Genomic DNA, 25,502 nt, shown 5'->3' on the forward strand with positions numbered 1-25,502 from the left:
TTCGGTCCCAGGATGGCTGGCTGATAATGTGTGTGGAGGGGGGGGGGGGGTAAAAAGAGGATGGATACAGAAAAAAATGCAGCTCCCGTGCTGGCAGCAGCAATTGCAGAAAAGAATCACGTTTCCTCAGTGGGCTACTAACTGACCAAAAAGCCTGACTCTTCTGTCTTAGAAAGACAGTTTATTTTTTTCCTCACTTTCCCCCTTAGTAATTTGCCCATTTTGGTTATAGTGGTGCTGTCTGAACAGTAGATCCCAAAATGCATTGCAGCCAGTGCACACACAGTTAAGGGCTTACATTCTTGGAAACTTTGAAACCCACCTCTCCCTCTTTCCTGACTCTTGGGAGTGCTGTGTCCTCTCTGGTGCCTTTGGCATCTTAGCAGACAGCTGACTGAGGAGGCTTGGGGTCTGCTTAGCTCACTAGCTCTGAAGAAAAGGCTGACAGATCCTATGTAACAGGTGGTGGATGAGGGTGTGGGGACTCCAGCCTGCTTGAAATCTCACACTCTGGGGGCTGGGGATGTGGCTCAAGCGGTAGCGTGCTCGCCTGGCATGCATGCGGCCCGGGTTCAATCCTCAGCACCACATATAAACAAAGATGTTGTGCCCACCGAAAACTGAAAAAAAAAAAAAAAAAAAAAATCACATTCTGCAGGAAACTTCGGCTAGGAAAGGATGCTCCCACTGGTGTCTCTGGGGGTGATGTAAAGATAGCTGGGCCTGGATGCTCTCCCTGAAGCTCCTTTTTCTGGGAGACACCCAAGATATCTTAGGTGATGGCAAGCTCACAGACTTGAACAACACAAACCATTACCTCACTGTCAGACCCGTGACCTGAGGAGTGCAAACCTTTAGAGTACATTATGATGTTAGGTGACACCCACCCCACTGTGAATGCCCAGACCTTGAGAGCACTTAAAGAGCTTGGCCTGTTAGATTATTTATCTTAGAGTCCTTTTGGCCCTCTCCTCCAAGGGAGGAACAGTTATGTCCCTACAAGGGCCTTTTTTTTTTTTTTTTTTTTTTTGGCTCATTCTGCCTTTGTTATGCAGTGGGCTCTACAGTGCTCCTTCCCAAGATCAGAAATATTTCCCCAAGAAACAGGAAAATGGATCCTGGTTTGGGGTTTAGGGAAGGCTTGGAATCCTGGCTCATGAACTTGTTCTGTGTCCAGGTGTTTTCCAAGGGGCATTTGAGGCCTGTCTTTGGATTTTTTCTCAAGGCAGGTATAAGGCACCTCAGAAGGAAGCACTGTGTAACTCTTCCTCTTCCTATCTGCCTCTCATCTCAATCTTTGACTCTGTTTAAAGTTCTACTGGAACCCTGCAAACCTGTCCTCCTCATGCAACTGCAAGGAGCTTGCTGGCTCTATAACCACTAGCCTCATTCTCTGCCAGTCTAACGTGAGTCAAGACCCCTTTCCCAGATCTTGGCCTTACTGAGGTTCTGGGAAGAGCCACTGAGACTCATCCAGTGCTTCAGGGTCTTAAAAGCACCACAGGAGCTCTGTTTAGCCACCCATGATGGATTTTGCCCCAGTTGGATTCTGTATGTAGCTCCTAGTAGAATCCAGGTGCAGCCTCCAATCTGGGAAAGTCACCCAAACCAGCAGGTGTTATGTGGGCAAGCACAGGAACCCCTAATCCTATCCTGGAAGAAGGGTCAGATCCTCTGTTGCCTTCTGGCTCTGGGTTTGGAAGTGGAAGAGCAGGAAAGGAAAGCACCGTCTGTGGCTCTGTAAAACCAGCTGTTACTTCTAAATCTGTTGCCCATAGTAGTTTATTTCTAAATGTGCTTCCAGGCCTCACAACCCCAGGGGAACTTTTGGAATTAGCACTCTACTTTCTGGAGCCAGATTTTTGGGAGCCAAAATACTTCTGGAATTGTCTTGGGAGGACAGATGCGGAATAGGTTATTGATGTTTCAGATGAATAGCTTGTGTTTTATAAGCTACAGCTGGGTATTATTCTGTGTTGTTCAAGTCCGTGAGCTTGCCATCACCTAAGATATCTTTTATACTATATTTTTGTATGCATTTTATAAAGTAGTATTAACTGTTTCTGTACAAGGAAAACCTCCTGGGCAATTCAGTGGCAAAGATTTGATTTTATTTTGAAAGGCAAGTTGACCTGAAATTTTATCTTTAGTTGTGATTGCCTGATTTTAAACTGTTGACTTTGGGACATATTTTAATAAAAGATTTCTCAAATAAAAAATATATATGTACACATATTTCTCTCTACATGTGTATATATATTGTGAAGAAGTTTTTGCTAATTATCTTAAAATTTAGGTAAACTATACAAATTTCTAGGGGAAAATATTTAAAAACTGACTTAAATGATTCATATGGAGATAAAAACCTAAATTATTCCTATAACCATTAAAGGATATTGAATCAGTAATGAAAAATTTTTCTATAGAGAATATCTCACAAATTGCTTTGTCAGTGTGTTCTATCAAATACATCAGTTATATACAGGTTTTTCCAGATAATAGAGCTGAAAATACTCTTCCAAGAGAGTTGTATGCTAACATAATTTATTTTGTTTTAGTATAACTTTGATTCCCAAACCTGGAAAAGAAGGTATAAGAAAGGAAAATTATGGGCTGGGTTGTGGCTCAGTGGTATAGTGCTTGCCTCCCATGTGTGAGGCACTGGGTATAATTCTCAGCACCCCATATAAATAAATGAATAAAGGCCCATCAACAACTAAAAAAAATTAAAAAGAAAGGAAAATTACAGGCCAATTTAATTTAACAGTATAAATGCAAAAATCCTGCTGGGCATAGTGGTACACGCCTATAATTCCAGTGGCTTGGGAAGCTGAGACGGGAGAATCTCAAGTTCAAAGCTAGCCTCAGCAATTTAGTGAGGCGGTAAGCAACTCAGTGAGACTCTGTCTCTAAATAAAACACCAAAAGGGCTGGGGATGTTGCTCAGTGTTTTAGAGTTCAGTTCAGTCCCTGATATCAAAAAAAAGATAAAAATCCAAAACAAAATACTAACAACCCGAATCTATCAATAGACAAAAAATAAACTGGATTTATTCCAAGATATAAAGTTAGTTTTGGAAAGTCTGTCATAACTCATTACATTATCTTTTTCAGGGAGAAAAAAAAAACTTTTCAATAAGTGCAGAAAAAATCAGTTGATAAAATATAATATTTATTCATGATTAAAAATATAAGCAATCTAAAAAAGAAGTCCTTATTCCCACATTTTTCATATTTTCTATGAGTATTATTACTTTCATAAGAAAAATGTTTTTATTAGGGTAAAATATACAACACAAAATATACTGTTTTAGCCTTTTTTTAAGTGTACAATTTAGTAGTATTAGGTACATTCACGATGTTGTGCAACCATCCTCATTGTCCATTTCTAGAACTATCAATCATCCCAAACACAAACTCTGTTTACTAAATAATAGCTTCCCTTTCTTTGTCTCCTAGCCCCTGGTAATCTTTATTTTCTGCCTCTGAATTTGCCTATTCTAGGTAGATGTAGAAATAAAGTTACACAATATTTTCCATTTGCGTCTGGCTTATTTCACATAGTATAGAACATTTTTAAGGTACATTCATTTTGTAGCATGTATCAGAATTTTATTCCTTTTTTGGCTGAATAGTGTTCCATCATATGGAAACATAACACATATTGTTTATCCCTACGTCTGTTATTGGATGTTTGGGTTATGTCCAGCTTTTAGCTATTATAAATAATGCTGCTGTGAACATTAGTGTACAGTGTCTGAGTTCCTACTTTCCATTCTTTGACATATATCCCTAAGCATGGCATTGATAGACAATATGCAAATTTTGTGTTTAACTCTGTAAGAACCTTCAATTTTCCAAGTAGCTGCACCATATTAGATTCCATACCAGCAATGCACAAGGGTTCCACACTTGTTACTTTTTGTTTCATTTCAGCAATTCTAACAAATATAAAGTAGTATCTCATTGTGGTTTTGATTTACATTTCTCTAAGGATTACTAATGTTGAGCATTATTCATATACTTATTAGTCATATGTACATCTTCTCTGGGGAAATATTTCTTCAAGTCTTTTGTCCAATTGTGTGTTTGTTGTTGAGCTGTAAAAATTCTTTATATATTCTCTCTATTCATCTCTTATGGAATATATATGATTTGCAAATATTTTTCCCATTCTATGGGTTGTTCTTTCACTGTCTGGATAAAATGATACACAGGTTTTAATTCTGACATAGTCAGATTTATCTGTATTTATTTTTGTTGCTTGTACTTTTAATGTCATGTTCAAGAAATCATTGTTAAGGGTTGGGGTTGTGGCTCAGTGGTAGAGTGCTCACCTAGCACATTCGAGGCCCTGGGTTCGATCCTTAGCACCACATAAAAATAAATAAATAAAGATATTGTGTCCAACTACAACAAATAAATAAATAAAAAGAAATGATTGTCAAGAACAATGTCATGACGCTTTCTAGGAAGGTGGTGGTTGTTGTTTTTTGTTTTTGGAGCTGGGAATTGAACCCAAGGCTTCATACATGTGAGGCAAGCACTTTACCACTGAGCTACATCCCAGCCTGTTCTTGTTGTTGTTTTTCATACTTGAGATTGAATACAGGGCACTCTACCACTGCTACATCCCCAGCCTTTTTTATATTTTTATTTTGAGACAAGCTTTCACTAAATTGCTAAGGTTAGCTTCAACTTGCAGTCCTCCTGCCTCAGCCTTCTGAGTCCCTGGGATTACAGGCTTTTGCCACCATGCCCAGCAATGTCATGAAATTATCTATTTTTTTTCCTAAGAGTTTTAGCACTTAAGTTTAGTCTCTAATCCATTTTAAAAACACTTATCAAAAATCAGTTGTGCATATATGGGAGGGTTTATTTCTAGACTCTCTATTCTCTTCCATTAGTCTATGGCTTTATGCCATTGTCACACTGTTTTTTTGATTATTATAGCTTTGTAATAAAATTTGAAATCAGGAAATGGAAGACCTCTAACTTTGTTCTTTTGTAGGATCATTTTGGGTATTTGGAAAAAAATATTTTCTTTTTAAACATTTACTACTTTAAGATTTGTATGAAATTTCTATGAATTTATATGAATATCTTCTTCTCATAGTATTTTTCTGGTACTTAGTCTCTTCTGCTGTTTACTTATTTATCCTCTTAATTCTAGAAAGAATATCCAATGAAAAATGCAGTTTTGCAGAGATTGCAGTCTCTCCAACTTGATTGTGTGGCAGAACCTCCAAGCAGGTCAAATTCAGGTAACTTACCCTCTGGTGGGAATCTGTTTATTCACTTATTTCTTTCCTCATTTGTTCCTTCTTCTCTCTAAAATATTACTTAGAAACTCATGGGACACAGAAAAAGCTATAAACTTGGACACCTGCCTCGAAGGCATTTATAATATATTTGGGAGTCCCAGTTACGGATCTTTGAAATATTAAGTAACAGTATGCTCACCAAAATGTGGGACTCCTAGAAGAGGTTGATCGGGAGCACAGGTGGATGCTTTTTCATTATGCCCAAAGGGAAGCCATTTCCATCTGCTCTGGGACAAATGACTTAATTATAAACCTCATCCATAAAAGTCATAATAATTGTTCCTGATTCCATAGGGCTTTTAAATGAAAGAATTCATGGGAAGCATGTAGGACAAGGCTGTAGCTATTCTTATTTCCACCCTGAATTGCTCCAAGGTGACCACCACCTTCTCTGCTCCAGCCAAAGTTTCTTAGAAAGACATAGTCATCCTTCATTCCAAGGAAGACAGTCATCTCTGTAACACTCACTTTTCTGTTGTTTGTTTTAATTTCCTAATTTCCCTCATGTTCTCTTGGCTGCTAGTGAGAAGCTCCTACTGATCATCTGTACTTGTAGAAAAAAGACCATCTACTAAATGCTTTTAACTTTTCCTTGTTTTCATTCAGTTACTGAGGGACAGATTCATGATGGTACTCAGGTTTTATTTTACTTTTTGGTGTTTCATGAAACCCACATTGATCATTTCTTCTCCTCTATAGAACAGCCTGGTTCGCTGCACAGTTCCCAGGGACTCCAGATTGGCCCTGTGGAGGAGTCCTGGTTTTCTCCCTCCCTGGAGAACCCACAAGAAGACAGTGAGCCCATCTTGCAGCTTAAACTCCAGGAGGAAGCAAGCTATCATGCTTTTGGCAACCGCATGGACAAGCAGACAAAACAGCAGCCCAGACAGAATGTGGCTTACAACAGAGAGGAGGAGAGGAAACGAAGGGTCTCTCATGACCCCTTCGCACATCAGAACCCTTATGAGAATGTTCAGAACACCAGTGGAAAAGGTCTTGCTTATCCCAATGCAGCCAGTCATAGCAGTGCAGTAAACCAACCGACAGGGCTAACCAGCCAACCTCAGGGACCATATTGGAACACTGACTTATACAATGTACCTGGGTTTGGGATAAGACCACTGGATCCAGTGACAGCAAGTACAGGATTTTGGTATGGGTTGAATTCCAGCCACATGTCTAATCTGTATAAAACTCCAGTGCCTGAAACCAACCTACCAGCAAGCACACCCACCATTCCACTCTACTCCTTTCCATCAACAGGTAAACTGACCTTTAAGAATCATAATCTTATCTTTTTTTCTAAAATGTTTTTGAAAATAAAGCAGCCATTACCTGTGCCATAGATTCTAAGTTATTGATGGGGACAGAGAGAAGTTGTACTTGCCACTGTGGAATGGTCTCCATCAGACTCCTTGTTCTGGGAATATTTCAGTTTTGTTCTAGGATTCATCCCAGCTGCCCACAGATATTGGTTACAGGTCCTTGTAATTGGTAGGCATCTTCTGCTCTAACTTGAATCACCTAGTAGTCTCCAGTGTTCCATGCGGTGGGAATATTCTTGCTTGCTATTTTTTGAAGGTAAGAAATAAGTCTTAGAAATTTTTATTTCTTGTCTTACACCTTTTGTGATGAGAAATTTTCTTTGAATTTCCATATCTCTGGTAAAGTCAAAGCTAGTTGATAATAGTTACAGATTCTCTAGAGAAGTGGTTTAATTTAATATCCAGTATCATTACCAAACAATACTTATTTCTCCCACCTTTGCTACTTGAATTTCATCTATTGATGCTACCTATACTGTGCTCTAGGAATCCTGAAATTAGCTTCGGTAGTGGAAGCTTTAAAAACCACAGAACTTTCTGCCCTGGACATGTAGTTCAGTGGTAGAGTACTTGTCTAGCACACTTGAGTCCTAGATTGCATTATCTTTCAAAAGGGTAAATTCTCCAGAAACCTCCTATGAAAACATTCTTTTTTTTTTCCTATGGGTTTTATTATACTATCTATGGAACGTAAAATGTTGGATTAGACATGAACTGGGATCTGTGTCATACCTAATTTACGGGAGTGAAATGTCCTTTTGTTTCCCTTTGTGACTGAAACTGAAACATCTCCATATCATCTGATCACTTAAGATTTCATCCCATAATAATTTCCAAAGCACTCCCCGGTTTGTGCCAGGTGTTTTCTAGGGAATGAAGAGATGTAACAGTGAAAAAATAAACAAGTCTGAGTCACTTCCCACATGGAGCTTAAATTCTTGTGGTTAAAAGGCAGCGCGTAAACCATTATAATGTGTCAGTGTTATTCATTGTACATGAATAACCAAAGCTCACTAGTTTAGTACCCCAAACCTTTTTCCATTCTCACTCTTCCTTTGTTACTGGTTCTGCCAACCATGAATATATAGCACTCTTACCCCTTCATGATTCTGAGATGCTCTCTGTTGGGAAAGCAAAACTTCACTAGAAGCAATAGTGGAATTTTCTGTTTCTGACCCTAAGGATGATCCTGTAAAGTACTAAGTTTGTAAATGAACAAGGAGAGTTTTTCATTGCAAATTTAACCAATTCTTCTACTTGCTTTTGCTATCATCAAATAGACTTGACTCTGCACCAAATGTGAGTTTTCTAATTCACCCTGCTATATATACAAGGAGGTCTGTACCTGTAAATACAGAAGGGAAATAGTTCTTCATGTTGATGAAATCTCCCAGGATCCTTCCTTTTGTTTTATGCACTACCTTAAGTGATGTTAGAAAGGGACAGCTCATGTGAATCAGTTAGGAGTCCTGAGATCTAGTCCCTTGGTGGCATTCATTATCTCTGCATGACTGGGCAAATCATTTTGCCTCTCCAGTATTCGTTATCCTCATTTACAAATGAAAATGTGACATTAGAAGATTTACACGTTACAAGTTCTCACAGATCCCAGTTCATGATTAGACATGAACTGGGATCTGTGTCATACCAAATTTATGTGAGTGAATTTGTGTTTCTAATATTGCATTAGTTTCTTCATTTCGCAACTTTTCTGGGATTTCCAGTGGCCAGATGTGGGCTAGACGCCTGCAGAAAGCACGGATTCAAAAACAGGCATCTGCGTAAAGAGGTGCAGCATAAAATCCTGGCACTGGGTCAGGTATTGTCTGACTTAACGTCTGTTTAACAGCCTGTGGTTCACTGTTAGTTAACAGAGTGTCACCATAAACTAGAACAGTAGGCTACAAGAATTAAATGAGATAAGGCAATTTACTGCTATGCTGATAATGTACTGAGTGGCCAGTAAATGGTAGCTGCGGTTATCATCACTATTAATCTCCTTAATAAACGTCACTTGCAAAAGACAGGGTCTTTAAAGTTGGAAGGCCCTTTAGAGATTGTAGTCAAGGATTCTTTACGAGGATTCCAGTTTTAGCAGTTTCACTGACCACCCAAAATTACAGATATCACATATTTCTTACATCTGTCATTAGAGATGGTGCCTAGTTCCTTTGCCTTCATCAGAGAAATTTAACCAAGTAAGTGTGGTATCCACTCCATCTGGGCTGCCTCATTGAGGACCAGATGTACTGAGGTTCCTAGAGCTAAATTTAATATACCTTTTTCTTAGAACTGTCTACTTTCCTCCTCCTCTCTCCTGAAAAGATCTGCTAAATGTTCTGTAATTACAGTACTAGCATTTGATAGGTTCAACTCAGCATGAATTGGGGTTTGGGTTTGTTGTATATAGGAGGAGAACCCTTAACAGATATTTGGGTAGTGGGATCCTGCTGGGAAATGTGGTTGATCCTTGTGTCATCCTTCATCCACCCCATTTTCTGGCTTGGTAGCACCCACACTGGTAGAACACCTACAACATAAAATTGACCATCTTAATTATTTTTAGGTGTACAGTTCAGAGGCATTGAGAACATTCACACTGTTGTACAGCCGTTGCCACCACCCATCTCCAGAATGTCTTCATCCTTCCAAACTGAAACGTCCCATTAAACACTAACTCTCCATTCCCTCTCCCTCTCTTCCCTGGCAACCACCTACTACTTTCTGTCTATGACTTTGATTACTCTGGGTACCTCTTATAAGTAGAGTCATATAGGTTTGTCCTTTTGTAACTGGTTTACTTCATTTAGCAAATGTCCTCAAAGTTCATGCATGTTACAGCATGTATCAGAATTTTCTTATTATGCCAGTTGCAGTGATATGTTGCCTGTAATCCCAGCATTCAGGAATTTGAGACTAGCCTGGGCAAGAAAGAGATGCCCATCTCAAAAAAATTGCTTCTGTTTAAGGCTGAATATGATTCATTGGGTATATATACTACATTTTGTTTATAGGCACTTGGTTTGCTTTACCTTTTAGCTATTATGAATAATGTTGCTATGAACATGGGGGTAAAAATATTTCTGCATTCAGTTCTTTTAGGCTATAGGAATTACTGCATCATATGGTAATTCTATTTTATGTTTTTTTGAGGGAACTCCATACTGGTTTTCACCATGACTGTACCATTTTATATTCCCACCAACAATGTACAAGAGTTTCATTTTCTCCACATTTATACCAACACTGTTTGTTTGTGTGATGGTTTTAGAGTTCCTAATGGGTGTGAGGTGGTGTAGCCACATTTTAAAGACAAAAGATGTTAGGAATGGTATAAGATAATTACACATTTGGAGTAAACCCCAGTTCCTTTACCATGCCATATTTTTTTTCTCTTGCTTAATGGATTTACTTGTATGTTTCTGTCTCTTCAGATGAGTCCCCAAAATGTTGCATATACAATAGTACTGGCATACAGATTGGAGCCTATAATTATATGGAGGTTGGTGCAGTGAATTCACAACTACCAGAAAACATATGTGCAAATGTGAAAGAAGAGCCACTTTCCAAGTTCCGAGATATCTTCGGTAAGATGCTCTTTAAAGACTTAGTGCTGGGCTGGGGATGTAGCTCAGTGATAGAGGACTTGCCTAGCATATGCAAAGCCCTGGGTTTTGATACCTAGCACCACAAAACAAAAAACCCAAGAAACAATGTCTAGCAACCTTGATTTTTCTTACTTGTTGAGAGGGATATAATGGAATCTTAAAATTTCTCTGATGATTCTTCCTGAAAGTTATTCAATATCTCCTCCTGATAAGTTATAAAGAAATCATATGTAATCTCCATATAAGTTCTTTGTTTTTCATGCAGGGATAATCACAGTATCTAATTCATAACTCTATTATGAAAATTAAGGGAGTCAATATGTGTAAAGAGCTTGGATACTGCCTGGTACATAGGAAGATCTATAAAGCATTAAACTTTGATCATCATCAGTATTACTGTTTAGACCTGAGAGAAATTGCTCTATTAGGTCCCCATCAAAGGAGATTCTGTAAAAAGTGGAAGACTGTACCCTCACCAGCACCTCTGTAATGAAAATAAGAGGGCTGTCTCTCAGAGGGTTTAATTCTGCAGGCCTATAACATTAATCTTAAGACACAGGCTGGGAAAAGGGGTCAAGAGGTCAAATAAAAAATTGATTTTAAAAAAAGAGGTCAAATGATGTGATTAAGAATCCAGCTTTCTGATTAATCTTGGGGTTGTCGAAGTTTTTCTATAAATGACTAGATAGTAAATACATTAGTCTGTGTTGGACCTGAGGTCTCTCTTGGAACTACCCAAATACTACTAATTCATGGTAGTATGAAAGCAACCTCAGAAGATATGTACATGGATAATCATGACTGGATTCCAATAAAATTTTATTTACAAATCAAGTAGGGGGGCAGAACTTCTACCTATAGATGTTCTTAACTTTTGAGGAACCGAAGGTGTCTTTAAGAATCTGATGAAATTCAGGGCTCCTCTCCTAAAGATTCTGACAAAATTTGGCAGATATTTTGGGAGGTTCTTGGACTGCTAATATCCAGTAATAGCAACAGAAACTACATTGTCATGGGCTGAGGAAAGAATGGGAGATGAGTAGGAAAAATTAGATGTCTTTTTCTTTGTATTCAGCATACTGAGATAGGGTAAGGATCGAGTAATATGGTTTGTTTGTGATGGTGGTTTTATAATTTTGTTTCCTTTATTAATTATTTTTCTGAAGAGCTGAAGGGATAGAATCAGTAGAAGGAGAGGTGGCATGGCTATAGGAAAAAAGGGGACAGCAGTTTGGGGAAGAGGAGAAAATAAAGGTAGGAAAGGGTCTAAAAATGAACCTTGAAGAATATTGATACCTCCTACCTCATCCCTTGAGAAATAGGGAGGGCATAGTAACTGAACAATGGTCTTAGTGTCTCTGGTTAACTAAGAGGAAAGTGAATTGCATAAGCAGGGTTAGGAGTGGGGGTAGTGTAACTATGGCCAGATGTAAGTGGAAAATCTTCAAAAGGAACAAAAATGTGTTTTTTCCTGTCACATCCAGGAAGATCTGACATAAATAGGCCACTGAGTATGGTTGATTGGAATCCCCAAACTAATAGCCAGGGAAGGGTTTTGTTCACAACACTATGGGCTGTGGTCCAGGTGTATTTGCCAAGAGGAAGGGTCACACACAGACTCAAGGCCATTGTGCATATTGAGTTCATCCAGTGAGTCAGTAACTAGATTAAGAAGCCATCTTTTTCTGCTTGCTGGTATTCTTCATTTTACTGGGGCTTTTCAGCAATCTAGGAAGCTAGATTGTTCAAATGGGTTACAGCCTGACACCTTCTTTCTTTTCTATTTGGTAGATAATACCTCTAGTCTGACTGCCAAACATTTGAACCCTGTCAGGGAAAACCTGGGAAAGCACTGGAAAAACTGTGCCCGTAAGCTGGGCTTCACTGAGTCTCAGATTGATGAAATCGACCATGATTATGAGCGCGATGGACTGAAAGAAAAAGTTTACCAGATGCTCCAGAAGTGGCTGATGAGGGAAGGCAATAAGGGGGCCACCGTGGGAAAGCTGGCCCAGGCGCTCCACCAGTGTTCCAGAATAGACCTCCTGAACGCCTTGATCCATGTCAGCCAGAACTAAACCTGGAGGGGCTTGGGCAACATGAAGCAAACTCCTCACTTAGTGAATAAGCCACTGGTGGATGTGCTGCCCCAAAGCATTCAAGATTCTATCCTCATGGATATGTCATTGCCTGCATTTCAGAGCTGAAGAACGGCAAGAGAATCTTCAGCCAGCATCCCACTCTCAAGAAAGTATGCAGACAGGAGGCTTCGTAATACCCATAGACCAATTAAAAACAAAAAAAGAGAAAGAGAAAGCCTAGTTGGGTGTAAAAGGGAAAGAAGAGATGTTTGAAGAATATCATTTTCTTTCAGCCCATGTCATAACCTTAAATTATGCTAGTCATTTAATTTCCTGGGGTTTTGGTGGAAAAAACAAATTCAGCTTTCTTATTTTGGGCTTTCTTCTGCACATAGGTTCCTCTTATAACCAAAGTGCATTAAATTTCTAATTTCTGTGCAAATAGATTTTTTTGTATGACAACCAATAGTTTGTCCCAAAATTATAGGACCTATTAACTTCAGTATCAAATACTGTCACCACAGACTCTTAAGAAATTATGTGCAATCCCCCTTCATTGTTCTAAAATATAAATTCACTGAAGGGAAAGAGTGCTGAAGATGAGGAAAAAAAATACAGGGGTGGGGGGAAATCATTGGATTTTTCCTGGCAGTTGTTTCAAGAAAATGTTATGAATTGTGACTACCACAGAAATTCTTATTTTATATGTGCTTTCCTAACACTCCAGTACTTTATGCAGTTTCCCATCCTGTGTACCCCAAACAGGGAAAGGTATGTGGGAAATATTGATCTCTTCACCCCTGGGTATGATCAGAGCCTCAGGACTGATCACTGTTGAGCTCTTACTTCAGTTTACCCCAGCATACTAAAGAGATGTGTTTATTTTTTTCTTTGTGCTGTGAAGCTAAAAAAAAAACTTGAGAGCCTGGTCATTATGCATCTAGCACTCAGCCTTTCAAAGCCCTTATGAAACCCAGGAGCAAATGAAAGAACTTCTAGAACAGAACTTGAAGCCACCCAGGTCATTGGGCATTGTTGTTGGCACTTTGCTAAACAGAGATATGCCATTGTGCTCAGCTCTCCCAACATAGAGGGAGAGAAGGGTGCAGTGATGGTCACTCTGTCTGGAGAGATTCTGATGTCTTGGGTCGATAACAGTATTGTTGGTTCTGATTCTGAATCCCCTCCAGCCTCTGCAGACACACACCCCTGAAATGAGGATGCAGAACAGGGATTCTCCACTTGGCTCTATTGGCATTGAGCCACGTAGGGGTTTTTGTTTGTTTGTTTGGTTGGTTGGTTGGGGGTGGGGAGGCTATCCTGTGCCTTCCCTCATCTTGCCCCCAGTGACAATGTCTCTAGGAATTTCCAAGTGTTCCCTGGAAGGGAAAAATTGCCCTGCTTGAGAAGAGTATTGCTGTAAGCCTCAGTATGTCCACACATGTCAGGTCTCACTACTTAGCTGCCACCAGCATTAAGTCATGCTGACCCCAAATAAAATTGGAGTGGGGAAGGGTCCAGGCTTTGCTGAAGGAGCATGTGTGGTTTCTAAATAGGTTCCTTGGACCTCCATTCCAATGGTGTTCTAGTTCTCTTAAATTGAAAAGAAGTTAGATGGTCAATGTTAAGAGACAAAAATGGAAGGTATTTTAATGGACTTTTTAAAATAAAACTTTATTCATGAAATACAGGCCATTGAAATGATGTGTGTTTGTATAAATGAAACTATTTGGGATTGCCTACTGTACCTCTGCTCCTCAGGTTGGCATTTCCTGTGTGTCGTCCCCCTTTACCCTACTGCTGCTGGCAGAGAGAGCGAGCTGATGGTAGAAAGAGGAGCTCCCAGGAAGCAGGCATGGCCATCCTCTGGGTGACAGGCCTACAGCACTGCTGTCCTTTCTCTGGGACTCAGAAGCCTTTCCTCCACCTCCCTCTCCACTCTCTAAACACCACCCTGAAGAAAGTCAAATTTGCCTCTGAAGAGTTTCTATACAAAGCCCAAGCCTCACTGTTATTCTTGGGTAGAAACTAAATAAGCAGAATGACCCAGACCCAAAAAAAAAATGAGGAAGAAGGCTGTGCATACTTGGTTCCTGAGCACAGATTTTTTCCATTAGTTGCCCTGGTGGTAATCTTTGCCGTTAGTCTATCATGTGAAGTTAGGGCTTCAGGAATAAGAAGAGGAGTTCTTGCTCACAAAATGTTTTAAACAATATTTTGGTACACATGTTAAGGTGTTATTTATTTTTTCTAATTATAATATGCCTGGTTTCTGTTCTCACGACTAAAAGGCTCAGGGGTCACTCTAGTTAAACTGGGCTAACTGGGCTGCACGAAATAACCACACAAGAGACACAAATACCTTTTTCTTTGGGGTTGCTGTGACGGCTCCTCTGACCTTAAGGGTCCGCAGAAAGAGAGAGAGCGAGAGCACACGCGCTGACCCCTTTTATTGAGGAGAAGCTATTCAAATGAGGCAAGGGGTCAGGTTTCAGGGGGCTGAGTCTATCTTCATGATGTCCACTGTCAGCAGGTTGACTGACACCTGGGTAGGCCACACCCAAGGGCACAGTAAGAGGAGGGGACACACACAAGGCACTTCCATGGAAGATTCTATCCTAAACAGGGCAAGGGGTTATATTACAAAGGAACAGGTGAGCATAGCTTCACCCATGGGGCTGTAGCAAGACACACCCATTTCTGTGACTGAGCGCCTCAGTACCCAGCTGGGGAGTGTAACTCAGTCACCCATAAGCTTGGCCTCCCACAATAATACTAGTGTAAATAAAAGTAGTTGAAAGGTTAAAGGTTTTTTAGAAGCATTAGATTACAAAGAAATTGAAGGACTAACACTACGATAGCAAGACATAGTAATTCCATCTATAAACGGGGGTGGGGCAATAATACATAGGCTGGTTGAAGATTAAAATAAAGTGGTGCCTCATAAGGGGCCTGGCACCAAAATGGCAGTTATTTAATAGTACAAATAAAAGACCAGTTCTCAAGAATGTACTTTAAAAATTCTGACATTAGTAAACTAAGAACTTCACACTACCTTTCTGGCTTAGCAGTCGAGTCACTATTGTTGAAATTCTATAGACATTTTTAATCCTCATCATCTCTGACAAGAAATCCCAATTAATGTTTCAGGAAAAAAAAAATAGGAAATGACCCCACCAAAGATTCCTGAATGTCAAGTGATATTAAAGTCAACTCAAACATACATTTCTCTTTCCTTCTATGCAGGAATTGACAGATGTATGTTCAAAGTAGAATGTAAGCATGTTTGCATATTCTTTATTTAAGTCAAACCTGTTCTTACTACTACAGAAACTGCAACGGGACAGTGAGGAACCATGCGGGTTAACTGACCTCTCCTGTAACTTAAAATTACTGTGTATGCAGTTACACAAGAAGGATCTCTTGGAGGACAAATAACACAATATGTAAGGAAGCTATTATCTCAGATTGTTCTTGCCAAGGCTAAATCAGTAGCCACAAATTTTGCCAAGTGTTCCCAGTTAAGGGAGACTACAGTGGTAGCCAGGCTTAAAAGTATAGCTGTTTTTTTTCTCTTCTGAACTTTCAGTTGTAGATGTTTGGAACCTTTATAAAGCTATATGCCTTAAAAAATAATGACAAAATACACAGAACTTTTACCATCTTAACTATTTTAAGTGCACAGTTCAGGAGCATTAAATGCATTCACATTGCTGTGTACTCACCACCACCATCCAGCTACAGAACTCTTTATTTTGCAGCACTGAAACTGTGTATTAGACACTAACTCCACATTCCCCTCACCCTGGCAGCTCTTGGAAATTCCCATTCTAGTCCGAATTGGACAACTCTAGGAACCTCATGTACAAGGTCCTCATGGTTCGCCCATATTTAGCATGTGTCAATATTTCCTTTTAAGACTTAGGGATTAGATCAGAAACCCTACACATACACTCCAACATGCTCAGGAACTGACTTCCTTAATAAGATCCCTAAAGTGCACGAAATAAAATCAATAAATGGGATGGCATCAAACTAAAAAGCTTCTTCACAGCAAAGGAAACAAGTGCATGAAGAGGGAGCCTATAGAATGGGAGAAAATCTTTGCCACCTGCACCTCAGAGCACTAATTTCCAGGATTTATAAAGAACACAAAAAAACTTAACACAAAAAAAAACTCAATTAATAAATGGGGAAAGGACCTGAACAGGCACTTCACAGAAGAGATGTGAGCGGTCAACAAATATATGAAAAAATGTCCAACATCCCTAGCAATTAGAGAAATGCAAATTAAAATCACACTGAGATTCCATCACACTCCAGTCAGAATGGCAATTATCAAGAATACAAGTAACAATGTTGGCAAAGATGTAGAGAAAAAGTTACACTTATACATTGTGGGATTGCAAATTGGTGCAACCACTCTAGAAAGCAGTATAGCAATTCCTCAAAAAACTTGGAATGGAGCCACCATTTAACCCAGTTATCCCACTCCTCCTTTTATCCACAGGAGTTAAAATCAATGTACTACAGTGATGCATCCACATCACTAGTTTCACAATAGCTAAGCTATGGAACCAAACTAGGTGCCCTTCAACAAATGAATAAAGAAAATGTGGTACATATACACTGGAATATTACTTAACCATAAAGAAGAATGGCTTTATGACATTTACCAGCAAATGAAGGATCTGGAGACTATCATGCTAAGTGAAGTAAGCCAGTCCCCAGAAACCAAAGCAGAAACTAAAGGTCGAATGTTTTCTCTGTTAGGTGGAAGCTAACCCACAATAAGAGGCAGAGGTGGGAGGGGGGATAGAAGTTAAGTGGATTCAACAATGGGGAATAGAGGGAAGGAGGGGGCATAAGCAAATACAGTGGAATGAATCTGACAATTTTTCATGTACCATGCAAACAACACAGTGAATCCCACCACCATGTTCATCCATAAGAATGGGACTCTTAACCAAAAATAAAATACATTCCATGCTTGTATAATTATATCAAAATGGATTCTGCTGTCATGTATAAAAAGAACCAGTTTAAAAAACAAACAAAAAAAAAATATTTCCTTGTTAAAGCTGAGTAATATTCCATGGCATAGATGCACCACATTTTATCCATTAGTCAGTTGATGAGCACTTGGGTTGCTTCTACTTTTTGGCTCTTGTGAATAATGCTGTTATGAACACTGGTGCACAAATATCTGAAGCCCTCCTTGTTTTGGATGTATACTCAAAAACAGAATTGCTGGATCATAGGGTGATTCTCTATTTAACCTTTTTTAAGGAACCGAGATCTTCTTGACCACAGCAGCTGAGCCATTTTGCATTCCCACCAGCAGTGCACAGAATGTTAATTTCTCAACATCTTGAGCAACACTAACTTCTTTTTTTTAAAATTGTAACTATATTAATGGATATAAATGGCTTACAGAAAAAAAAAACATTAGATTCCACCATCCCTAAATGAGAACGTACTCCATCCCACCTTTAGCACCAGCTATGCGTCAAGGATTAATTAATTAATAATTAATCTGTCGGAAGCTCGGCCTGGGTGCCCACCAGGTGAAGGCAGGATGGCCAGTGACCTCACTTCCCCAGGGGCCTTGGTCATCACTATAGCAAACAGGTAGGAGGAGGTGACATAGACTGGGACATCGTGCCTGTGGGCCAGAGAGAGCCCCTAAGAAAAGATCCAGTCTCACCAGCTTCTGATGGGTTTAGGCAAAGGCTGTGTGCGGGGCGTGGCAGGCTGGCATAGGACGTGACGGCAAGCTAGGCCAGGCTGGTGTAGAGGGGTGTGGCCCGGCACAGCTGCGCGCCTCGGGGGCGTGGCAGACGGGGGCGGGGCTAGCAGGGGCGGGCATAAGGTCCTGCGCATGCGCGTTTCCAGAGGCGGCGCAACATAGGAACATGGTGGTGAGGCTGTGCTCCCGAGGCGGGCTGCTACCGCGGCTGCTCTTCTCGCCTCAGAAGCCCAAGATTTACGTCCCCACGGCTGGGCGCAAGGCCGCGTACGGGTAATGGCGCCCTCCTGCCATCGGGGAGCCCCAGCGTTGCGCGCTCTGGGGGGCAGCGGGAGGGGCGCGCTGACCCAGGTGGACCCGGCTGCAAAGATGGGGGTCGTGGGCGAGGTCTGGCCTCCTTGTGGCCCTTGATTTCCCGAGATCCCGCATCCGGGAGCACTCCGTGAGCGCCTGAACTGTGCCTAGGCCTCACATCTGTGACTCTGGAGCTTAGGGGACGAGACTGTCATCTGTGTGCAGACGCAGGGGGCCCCGAGAGGTAAATTTGCTATTAGTCACAACTAACTGGTAAGGAAGCAGATTGTAAGCCCATGCCCCTTATTCTTAGCCGGTTCCTCTTTCAAGACTTTACATCGTGAGGTTGAGAACAGTAATCTCTTGTGCTGCTAGGTTTTTTTTTGTTTGTTTGTTTGTTTGTTTTATTTTTTGTCACACTGAGGTATAGCCCCAGCTTTTCATTTTGAGACCGTCTTGCTAGATTGCTTAGGGTCTTGATAGTGGCTGACCTCGAACTTGCGATCCTCCTGCCTCAGCCTCCAAAATCCTTGGGATTACAGGAGTGCCTTCTCCTACTTCTTATATCAGAAATCTGCCTGAATATGCCTGGGGCCTATTAGCTGGCATAAAACTGATCAGGCTTAAGTCATGAATCCCAAGTCTCCTGAGTCTTTAATTTGCTTATCTCAAACTGTAATGTGCAAGAGAATCATCTTGGGAACCTATGAATATTCAGAATCCCAGACCTCACTCTTAAGAGATTCTGAAATACATGTGTGGAGAGGTCCAAAAATCTGCATGTTTCTCTTAATCCTCTCGTCCCCTTTACAGTTAAAACAGTAACAACAAAAACCTGGATTAACCTCTGACCTGGTGCCTGGTTCCAAGAGATTCTGCGCAGAAAAATATGGATGGAGTGGCCTGAAATTTTCTTTACTGTATTCTTTACATAATATGTCTACACATATACATTTCACACTCATATAGACACACAATGCATGTATGCAGTTAAATGTTGATGGGTCAATTTCATTAATGACTTGTGGGGAAAAATGAAATGTTTGATTGGTACCTGGCATTTAGAATTTTACTTGATATCATGTGGAAACTATTAATTTCAAAGAAGAAAATAGGAGGGTAAATCTGACCATCTTTTTAAAATTTTCATTGTGTAATTAACTGGCACTTAAGTTTCATATTTGGCTTAGTTTTATTAATTCAGGACTATTTTGATACAGATGGAAAAACGTGTAAGTAGATGTAGCTATATAAATCAACAGTGAAAATGTACATTGTATCCAGATTCCTGTTTTCAAAAAAGGATTGAGATAATGTTACTGTGATTGTACCAGTATCATAGTCCTGATAGGTTATTTAATGGTTACATAGAGGCCCTGCCAACCTAGTGGCACTTCCTAAATTAACTCTGAAAAACAGGTTTCTCCAGATTTTGTCCTGCAGGTGCATAAATGCAGTTGCAAACTGATGATATGTAATCTGAGAAAATGAGCAGTGGTATTGGTTAACCCTGAAACAAGGCCACAGCCCCATGAAACTGGTAAAAGCACTCCTATTAAAAAAAAAAAAAAAAAAAAAAAACTGCTTCTAACAGCCAGTGTCCAATGTGCAACTCAGTTGTATGCCAAAAACTTGTTTGTAAGGCTATTTGGAACTTTGACTCTTATTTAATAATTAAGGAAATTTGTTTCTGGATTAGGTTAAAAAAAAATTAAAAAGTCTTCTCTCCCTGAAATTATATGTTATGTACAGTTACAAATATTAACAATTGACAGCATCTAACAATCTGCCTGAAGAAAAATATTTTCTGAGTTCAATCTTGGAATAATGCCCTGTTCCAGATTCCCTCCTTCCCCTGAAGCCTGCCACCACCCTCTCCCTGCATGGCAGTCAGACTGTGTTCTACCCCAGTGCCTGAACCATGCGGGGGACTCTGTTCAGCCATGAGGTTAGAGAGAAAGCTTGGCCTCTGGAGTTCAGATAGATCTGTTACCATCACTTTCTGTCTGTGTCAATGTAGCCAAGTTACTTAACCTCTGAGCCTCCAGCCTTGCACAGTTTGTGAGGATTTGAAACAATGGATGTAAAAGGTCTAGGACATAATAGATATAAGTATTTAGTAGGTACAATTAGTAATGATACAAATAATAATATAAAAGAAGTAAAAATAAATGGTCGAAATTCACTTGAATTCAAGCCCTGGGGGTGTGTAATACTTTATTGTAGTTAATGGTTACTTTATATAAAATAGCTGAATATAAATGATTAGGACTTTTGAAATGAGGTTGTATCTTACTAAGTGGCCTCCATTTTTTATTTCTAAAGCAAAGTGCTGAGGCTCTGGGTCAGACTTTCTGCTGCTCATCTTGGTTTGGCAGAGCACCACAGTGTAGGCAAATTACTTTGTTCTCTAATCCTCAGATTCCTCCATGGTAAGATTAGGTTCAACATAATATTATCTCTCCAATAACTCATTACATTGTTCTCAATCTTAGTTGCCTATTGGAATCTCCTGAAGAAATTTTAAAATATAATTGCCTAGCTTCCACCCCAAAGATTTGAATTGTAGCATAGTCTATGCATCAGATTTAGAAGTTTGCAAGATGGTTCAAATTGAAGTTTGAGGCCAGGTACAGTGGCACATGCCTATAATCCCAGCGGCTCAGGAAGCTGAGGCAGGAGGATCGTGAGTTCAAAGCCAGCCTCAGCAATGGTGAGGCGCTAAGCAGCTCAGCGAGACCCTTCTCTAAATAAAATACAAAATAGGACTGGGGATGGGACTCAATGGCAGAGTGCCCCTGGGTTCAATCCCTAGTTCCACTGAAGTAGTAGGAGACAGGAAATGCTCCTGTAAAAGGGGGACGATTGGAGCTGAGGTTGTGGCTCAGTCGTAGAGCACTTGCCTAGAACATGTGAGGCACTGGGTTCGATTTTCAGCACCACATATAAATAAATAAAATAAAGGTCCATTGACAACTAAAAAATATTTTTTAAAGAAGATGGGGACAAGTGGGCAGCTATGGAGGTGTTGGTGCAGGGGGTTGAACTTGGTGACTCTCACCTACATCCTAGGTCTCCTCCCCCAGCTTCTCTTTCATAAGACTCCATTTACTGCATGGTAAATGCTGGTGGCCAGCTGTTTACCCATCTGCTAGCCTCCAAACTACATGAGAGCATAACTTTAGTGCCCAGCAGCAGGTTGGTGTTCAGGATGTGCATGGATGAATGAATGGTATGGTGGAGTTTAATGTTTCTGAAAGCAGATAACTAGGGCACTGCCACAGAGTTATTGAATGTCTTTCAGGATTGTTATAGGCATGCTTTTAAATCTCCACTGGTGATTCTAAACAACACAGCCATTTCAGAATACCTGGGTTAGAGATGCAATTTAATAAGAGAGAAGAAGAGGTGGAAAAACCAAACTGACAGCCAAAGGGGAAGGGATTAGTATTTTTTTCTTTATTGTTTATTCAAAGGCCCTAGGCAGGAGGATTGTGAGTTCAAGACCCCCAGGGCCTTGTACATAAGAGTAGGCAAATGGTCTACCACTAAGCTATACCCCACAGCCTATAATTTTTGTCTCTAAATTTTCTGAAGTTTTCTATTTTTTTTTCCTCCCTGAGAGTTTTGGGAAATTTGGTATCTTGAATGTGGTTCAAGTAATAAACACACAACAAGGCCATTGAAGGCCTGGTCTTTATGGCCTGATTTTCTTACAACATGCACATAACTGTTAATCCAAGGCCTGACTGCAACTCTAAGATAATCTGGAAGAAGAGTGCTATACTCATTTCAGTTATATTCCTGTGAAAGTAAACAATAATTGTTGTTGTCTTTTATTTTTTTTTTTTAACGGTATTGGGGTGGAACTCAGGGATGTGCTTTACTACTGAGTACATTCCCAGTCCTTTTGTTTGTTTGTTCATGTGTTTTAATTTTGAGACAGGTTTTGCTATATTGCTGAGGATTTCACTAAGTGACTGAGACTGGCCTCAAATGTGTGATCCTCCTGCTTCAGCCTCCTCAGTCACTGGAGATTATAGGTATATGCCACTATGCCCAGCAATAACTGTTATCTTTAAAAGTAAACCTTTTTCTTATGTTTGATATTGATTTGCTTTTGTTCACAAATAGTCCTCATTCCTTTTCCTCCAGCTTAGAGATTCATGAAAGGTTTTTGTCAAACTCCGTTAACCCCATGGGATGGGCTGATGTGACAGTACAGGTCCCTCTGGTGCAACAACATACAGGGTGGTTGAAGACAAAGCAGTGTGGCAGTGTCTTTCCCCCAGCCTAGCTGCAGAACACCATTTGGCCCCCACCATAGAGCTGCCTTCATATTCTTGCTAGCTGAACATGAGCTTGTCCCCACGGATGTCCCTTGCTCCTGGGCCATTGATCAGACTATTTTTGTCTTCCAGAAATGCCCTTCCCACCACATTTTCTTCCATCTTTGGAAGTTCATCTCCAAAGCTCCTTTTAGATCCCTCTGCCCAGCCCTGATATGATCTCTGTCTCCCTTTAAACATTCTTTCCTGACATTGAGTTGCCATTATGTTAAAATCAAGACTGCCTGGTTTTATCTCCCTATTCCTTTTAGGTAACCAAGAGAACATGGGATGGTAATAATTAGAGAAGTTTGGAATGGGGAATCAAAACATAGATACTACCAAGCGCAGAGGGAAGTTAGTTTTGTTTGTATTTTGCAGCAGAGACTTGGGAGTGATCATGGAAGCTGAGAAAAAGCCTGTGAGTCTGTGCCCTGCAGAGATGCGGAGAGCTTAAGGCAGCAATACCCAGTCCTGAAAACTGATGAGCTTTGCACATGGAGGAGGGTGAGGGAAGGGCACTTTCATCGTGCATAATATCCTCACAGTGCAATGTAACTTTCATGAGCATGTTCTTGGCGCTGCAAGAAAGGGAGCTCCTAAAAATTCTAGGGCACAGGAGTAATAAAGGGAATAATGGTATGGTGCACATTATTGCTAATGTGAGCTGTGCGGATGGTAGTCATTTCTGTTCAGGGAGTGGCTTCATTTAATTTAGGCAACACAGGAAATAGCAATAAGGACTTTTATCCCATCCAGGTGCCTCAAAGCTCCTTTTTCCTCAGTCATAACTGCCTCCCTGAGGGTTTGCAGAGTAAATCCTTTGTCTTTATCATCTCTCCTTCTAGACTGTGAGCAAATATACACCAATAAATGACCATTTACTAAAATGAGTCTTTACTAGTAAAGTACATTTATTTGTTTTTATCCTGAGCCTAAGATATCTAAAGCCATCCTACCAATAAAAATTAATTCCTCAGAGGAATAAGAAGTTAATAATAAGTAAATTGGCAGAGTACATATTATGCTAAAACCACTTCATGGCATGATTGTTGCTCCTCTAATGATATTTCTGAAATGAGCTTATATCAGGACTTCTTATTTCCCATTTCTGTCATAATTTTACAGACAAGTGTGTGTTACAATTAGATACAGCAATATTCAATTTTTTTTCCTGCATTTTGTTTTTACTTGAAGTTGGCAAATCAGGTGAAACCGAAAGAAGAAACAGGACCTTGTTTTTTCAAAAGCATACATTTCAGCAGTCATCTTGACCAAGGGCAGTGGTCAGGTGAGGAGTATGTAATAGAAAAAGGAAGATTAGTTGATTCTACTTTATTGACAGTCCACTAGAAGAGGAGTGGCTCCTCCTAGCACCTCTCCTAGTATGCCATCAGGTCAGTTATCTGTCTGGCAGATCGGTAGCAGGGGTCTTGTAGGTGCTGTGCTGGTGTATGTCCTTGGACAGTCTATTCTGGAGCTTCCAGAAGAGCCTCTGAGAACACCTGTACAGCCCATGCATCCTCAGGCAGGACAGATGCTGGTGGTGGCCTTGTCCTGTGCCAATTAGTGTCTAGTTAGATGCTGGATCATGAATGGGACCTATGGAAATGGCTTCTTAATAGTCAATTCAGGAATATTTCAGCATCTTAAAAACCAGTAAGTCCATGTCAGTGCAGTTGGGTGTTTCTGATTAGAGTCCTCCTGCTTCTGATTAGATGACACCAGATGCCCTGAGATCACCAGGGCCTTTCCTTGGAACTCCTGGGATCAGTCTTGTCCTCAGGAATGCCACCAATACTGCTGAACATCCTGGTAACTGCTGTAAAGCTGCTGAGGAGGAGAAAATGGTTCCAGGTTCTGTGTCTCTGGTGCCCCATATCAGCCTGCACGCGGGCACCACTGACTTCTAGCTCCTGGACATGTGCCCTAGGCCTGTACATATAGCCACTGAATTCAGCAAACCTTTCAGTGCTCGTGTAGGGTGGGCCCCAGGCTGGGTGCTGCAGTATATTGAAAAATGAATACACTTGATTTTGTAGTCTGTTAAAGAAGATACAAACTCATGTCACTGTTTAGGAATGGAAAGTTAAGGCACAAATCAAAATAATCCAAGAAGCTTGAGAGGGGTACTGGAACTGATTCATGCATGTAAAAGGGCAGTCTTGTCATATTAAATTGATAAACATATTGTGTTAATTAATTTTCTTTGGGGATTTCTTTTTCTTCCAGAACAGTAACCTCTGCCAAAGTGTCTGTGAATGGCGTTCACCTGCATTATCAGCAGACTGGAGAGGGCGAACATGCAGTCCTGCTGCTTCCTGGGATGTTGGGTCTGACAATTTTTAATGGAATCCTTTGGCATGCTGTATAACCTCTCTGATAGGGTCATGATACTAGTTGCCAAATATTGATTAATTTTAGTGCTTTACCAGACTGTTTTAAGGGATATTTGCTAAAATCAAATGCATGATTTAGAAAAGTAGATAACTTTCTATCATGTTTTTTGTATTCCTTTATATACCCAGTTTTTTTCTTCGTGGGTATACTGTGAAACCAAAGGTGAGAGATCAAGGAAAGGGTGTGGGAAGGAGTAGATGAAGGAATAAGGTGAATGGATGATTAGCCATCCCAGTTTCCTGGCATCAAGAAGTTTTCAAGGTTGTGGGACTTACAGTGCTAAAACCAGGACAGATGCTCTCTATTCTGGTTGATATGTTCAGTTAAAATAAGAAATAAGAGCTGGGTGTGGTGGCGTACACCTGTCATCCCAACAACTTTGGGAGCCTGAGA

General features: G+C 40.4%; 2 protein-coding genes across 9 annotated transcripts in view; both read left to right on the forward strand.

Moving 5' to 3' along the window:
- Ripk1 (receptor interacting serine/threonine kinase 1) overlaps positions 1-14,028 on the forward strand; it is a 35,804-nt gene extending 21,776 nt beyond the window's left edge. For all 3 annotated transcript variants that reach the window (XM_015493957.2, XM_015493958.2, XM_048799718.1), the window contains 4 exons: positions 5,174-5,264; positions 6,024-6,587; positions 10,084-10,236; positions 12,049-14,028. In XM_015493957.2, coding sequence (XP_015349443.1) covers positions 5,174-5,264; positions 6,024-6,587; positions 10,084-10,236; positions 12,049-12,335 — 1,095 coding nt within the window. In that variant the 3' untranslated portion in view covers positions 12,336-14,028. The remainder of the gene's footprint in view (positions 1-5,173; positions 5,265-6,023; positions 6,588-10,083; positions 10,237-12,048) is intronic.
- Positions 14,029-18,202: 4,174 nt separating this feature from the next.
- Positions 18,203-25,502, forward strand: part of Bphl (biphenyl hydrolase like) — a 29,877-nt gene continuing 22,577 nt past the window's right edge. For 3 of the 6 annotated variants that reach the window (XM_015493961.2, XM_048799721.1, XM_015493963.2), the window contains exons 1-2: positions 18,204-18,360; positions 24,942-25,042. In XM_015493961.2, coding sequence (XP_015349447.1) covers positions 18,254-18,360; positions 24,942-25,042 — 208 coding nt within the window. In that variant the 5' untranslated portion in view covers positions 18,204-18,253. Of the gene's footprint in view, positions 18,361-24,941; positions 25,043-25,502 lie in introns of all 6 variants that reach the window. The other 3 variants (XM_048799720.1, XM_015493965.2, XM_048799722.1) reach the window with 2 other exon arrangements.

The sequence above is a fragment of the Marmota marmota genome, unplaced genomic scaffold (genome assembly GCF_001458135.2).
Source record: "Marmota marmota marmota unplaced genomic scaffold, marMar, whole genome shotgun sequence".
In the NCBI taxonomy this organism is placed as follows: Eukaryota; Metazoa; Chordata; class Mammalia; order Rodentia; family Sciuridae; genus Marmota; species Marmota marmota.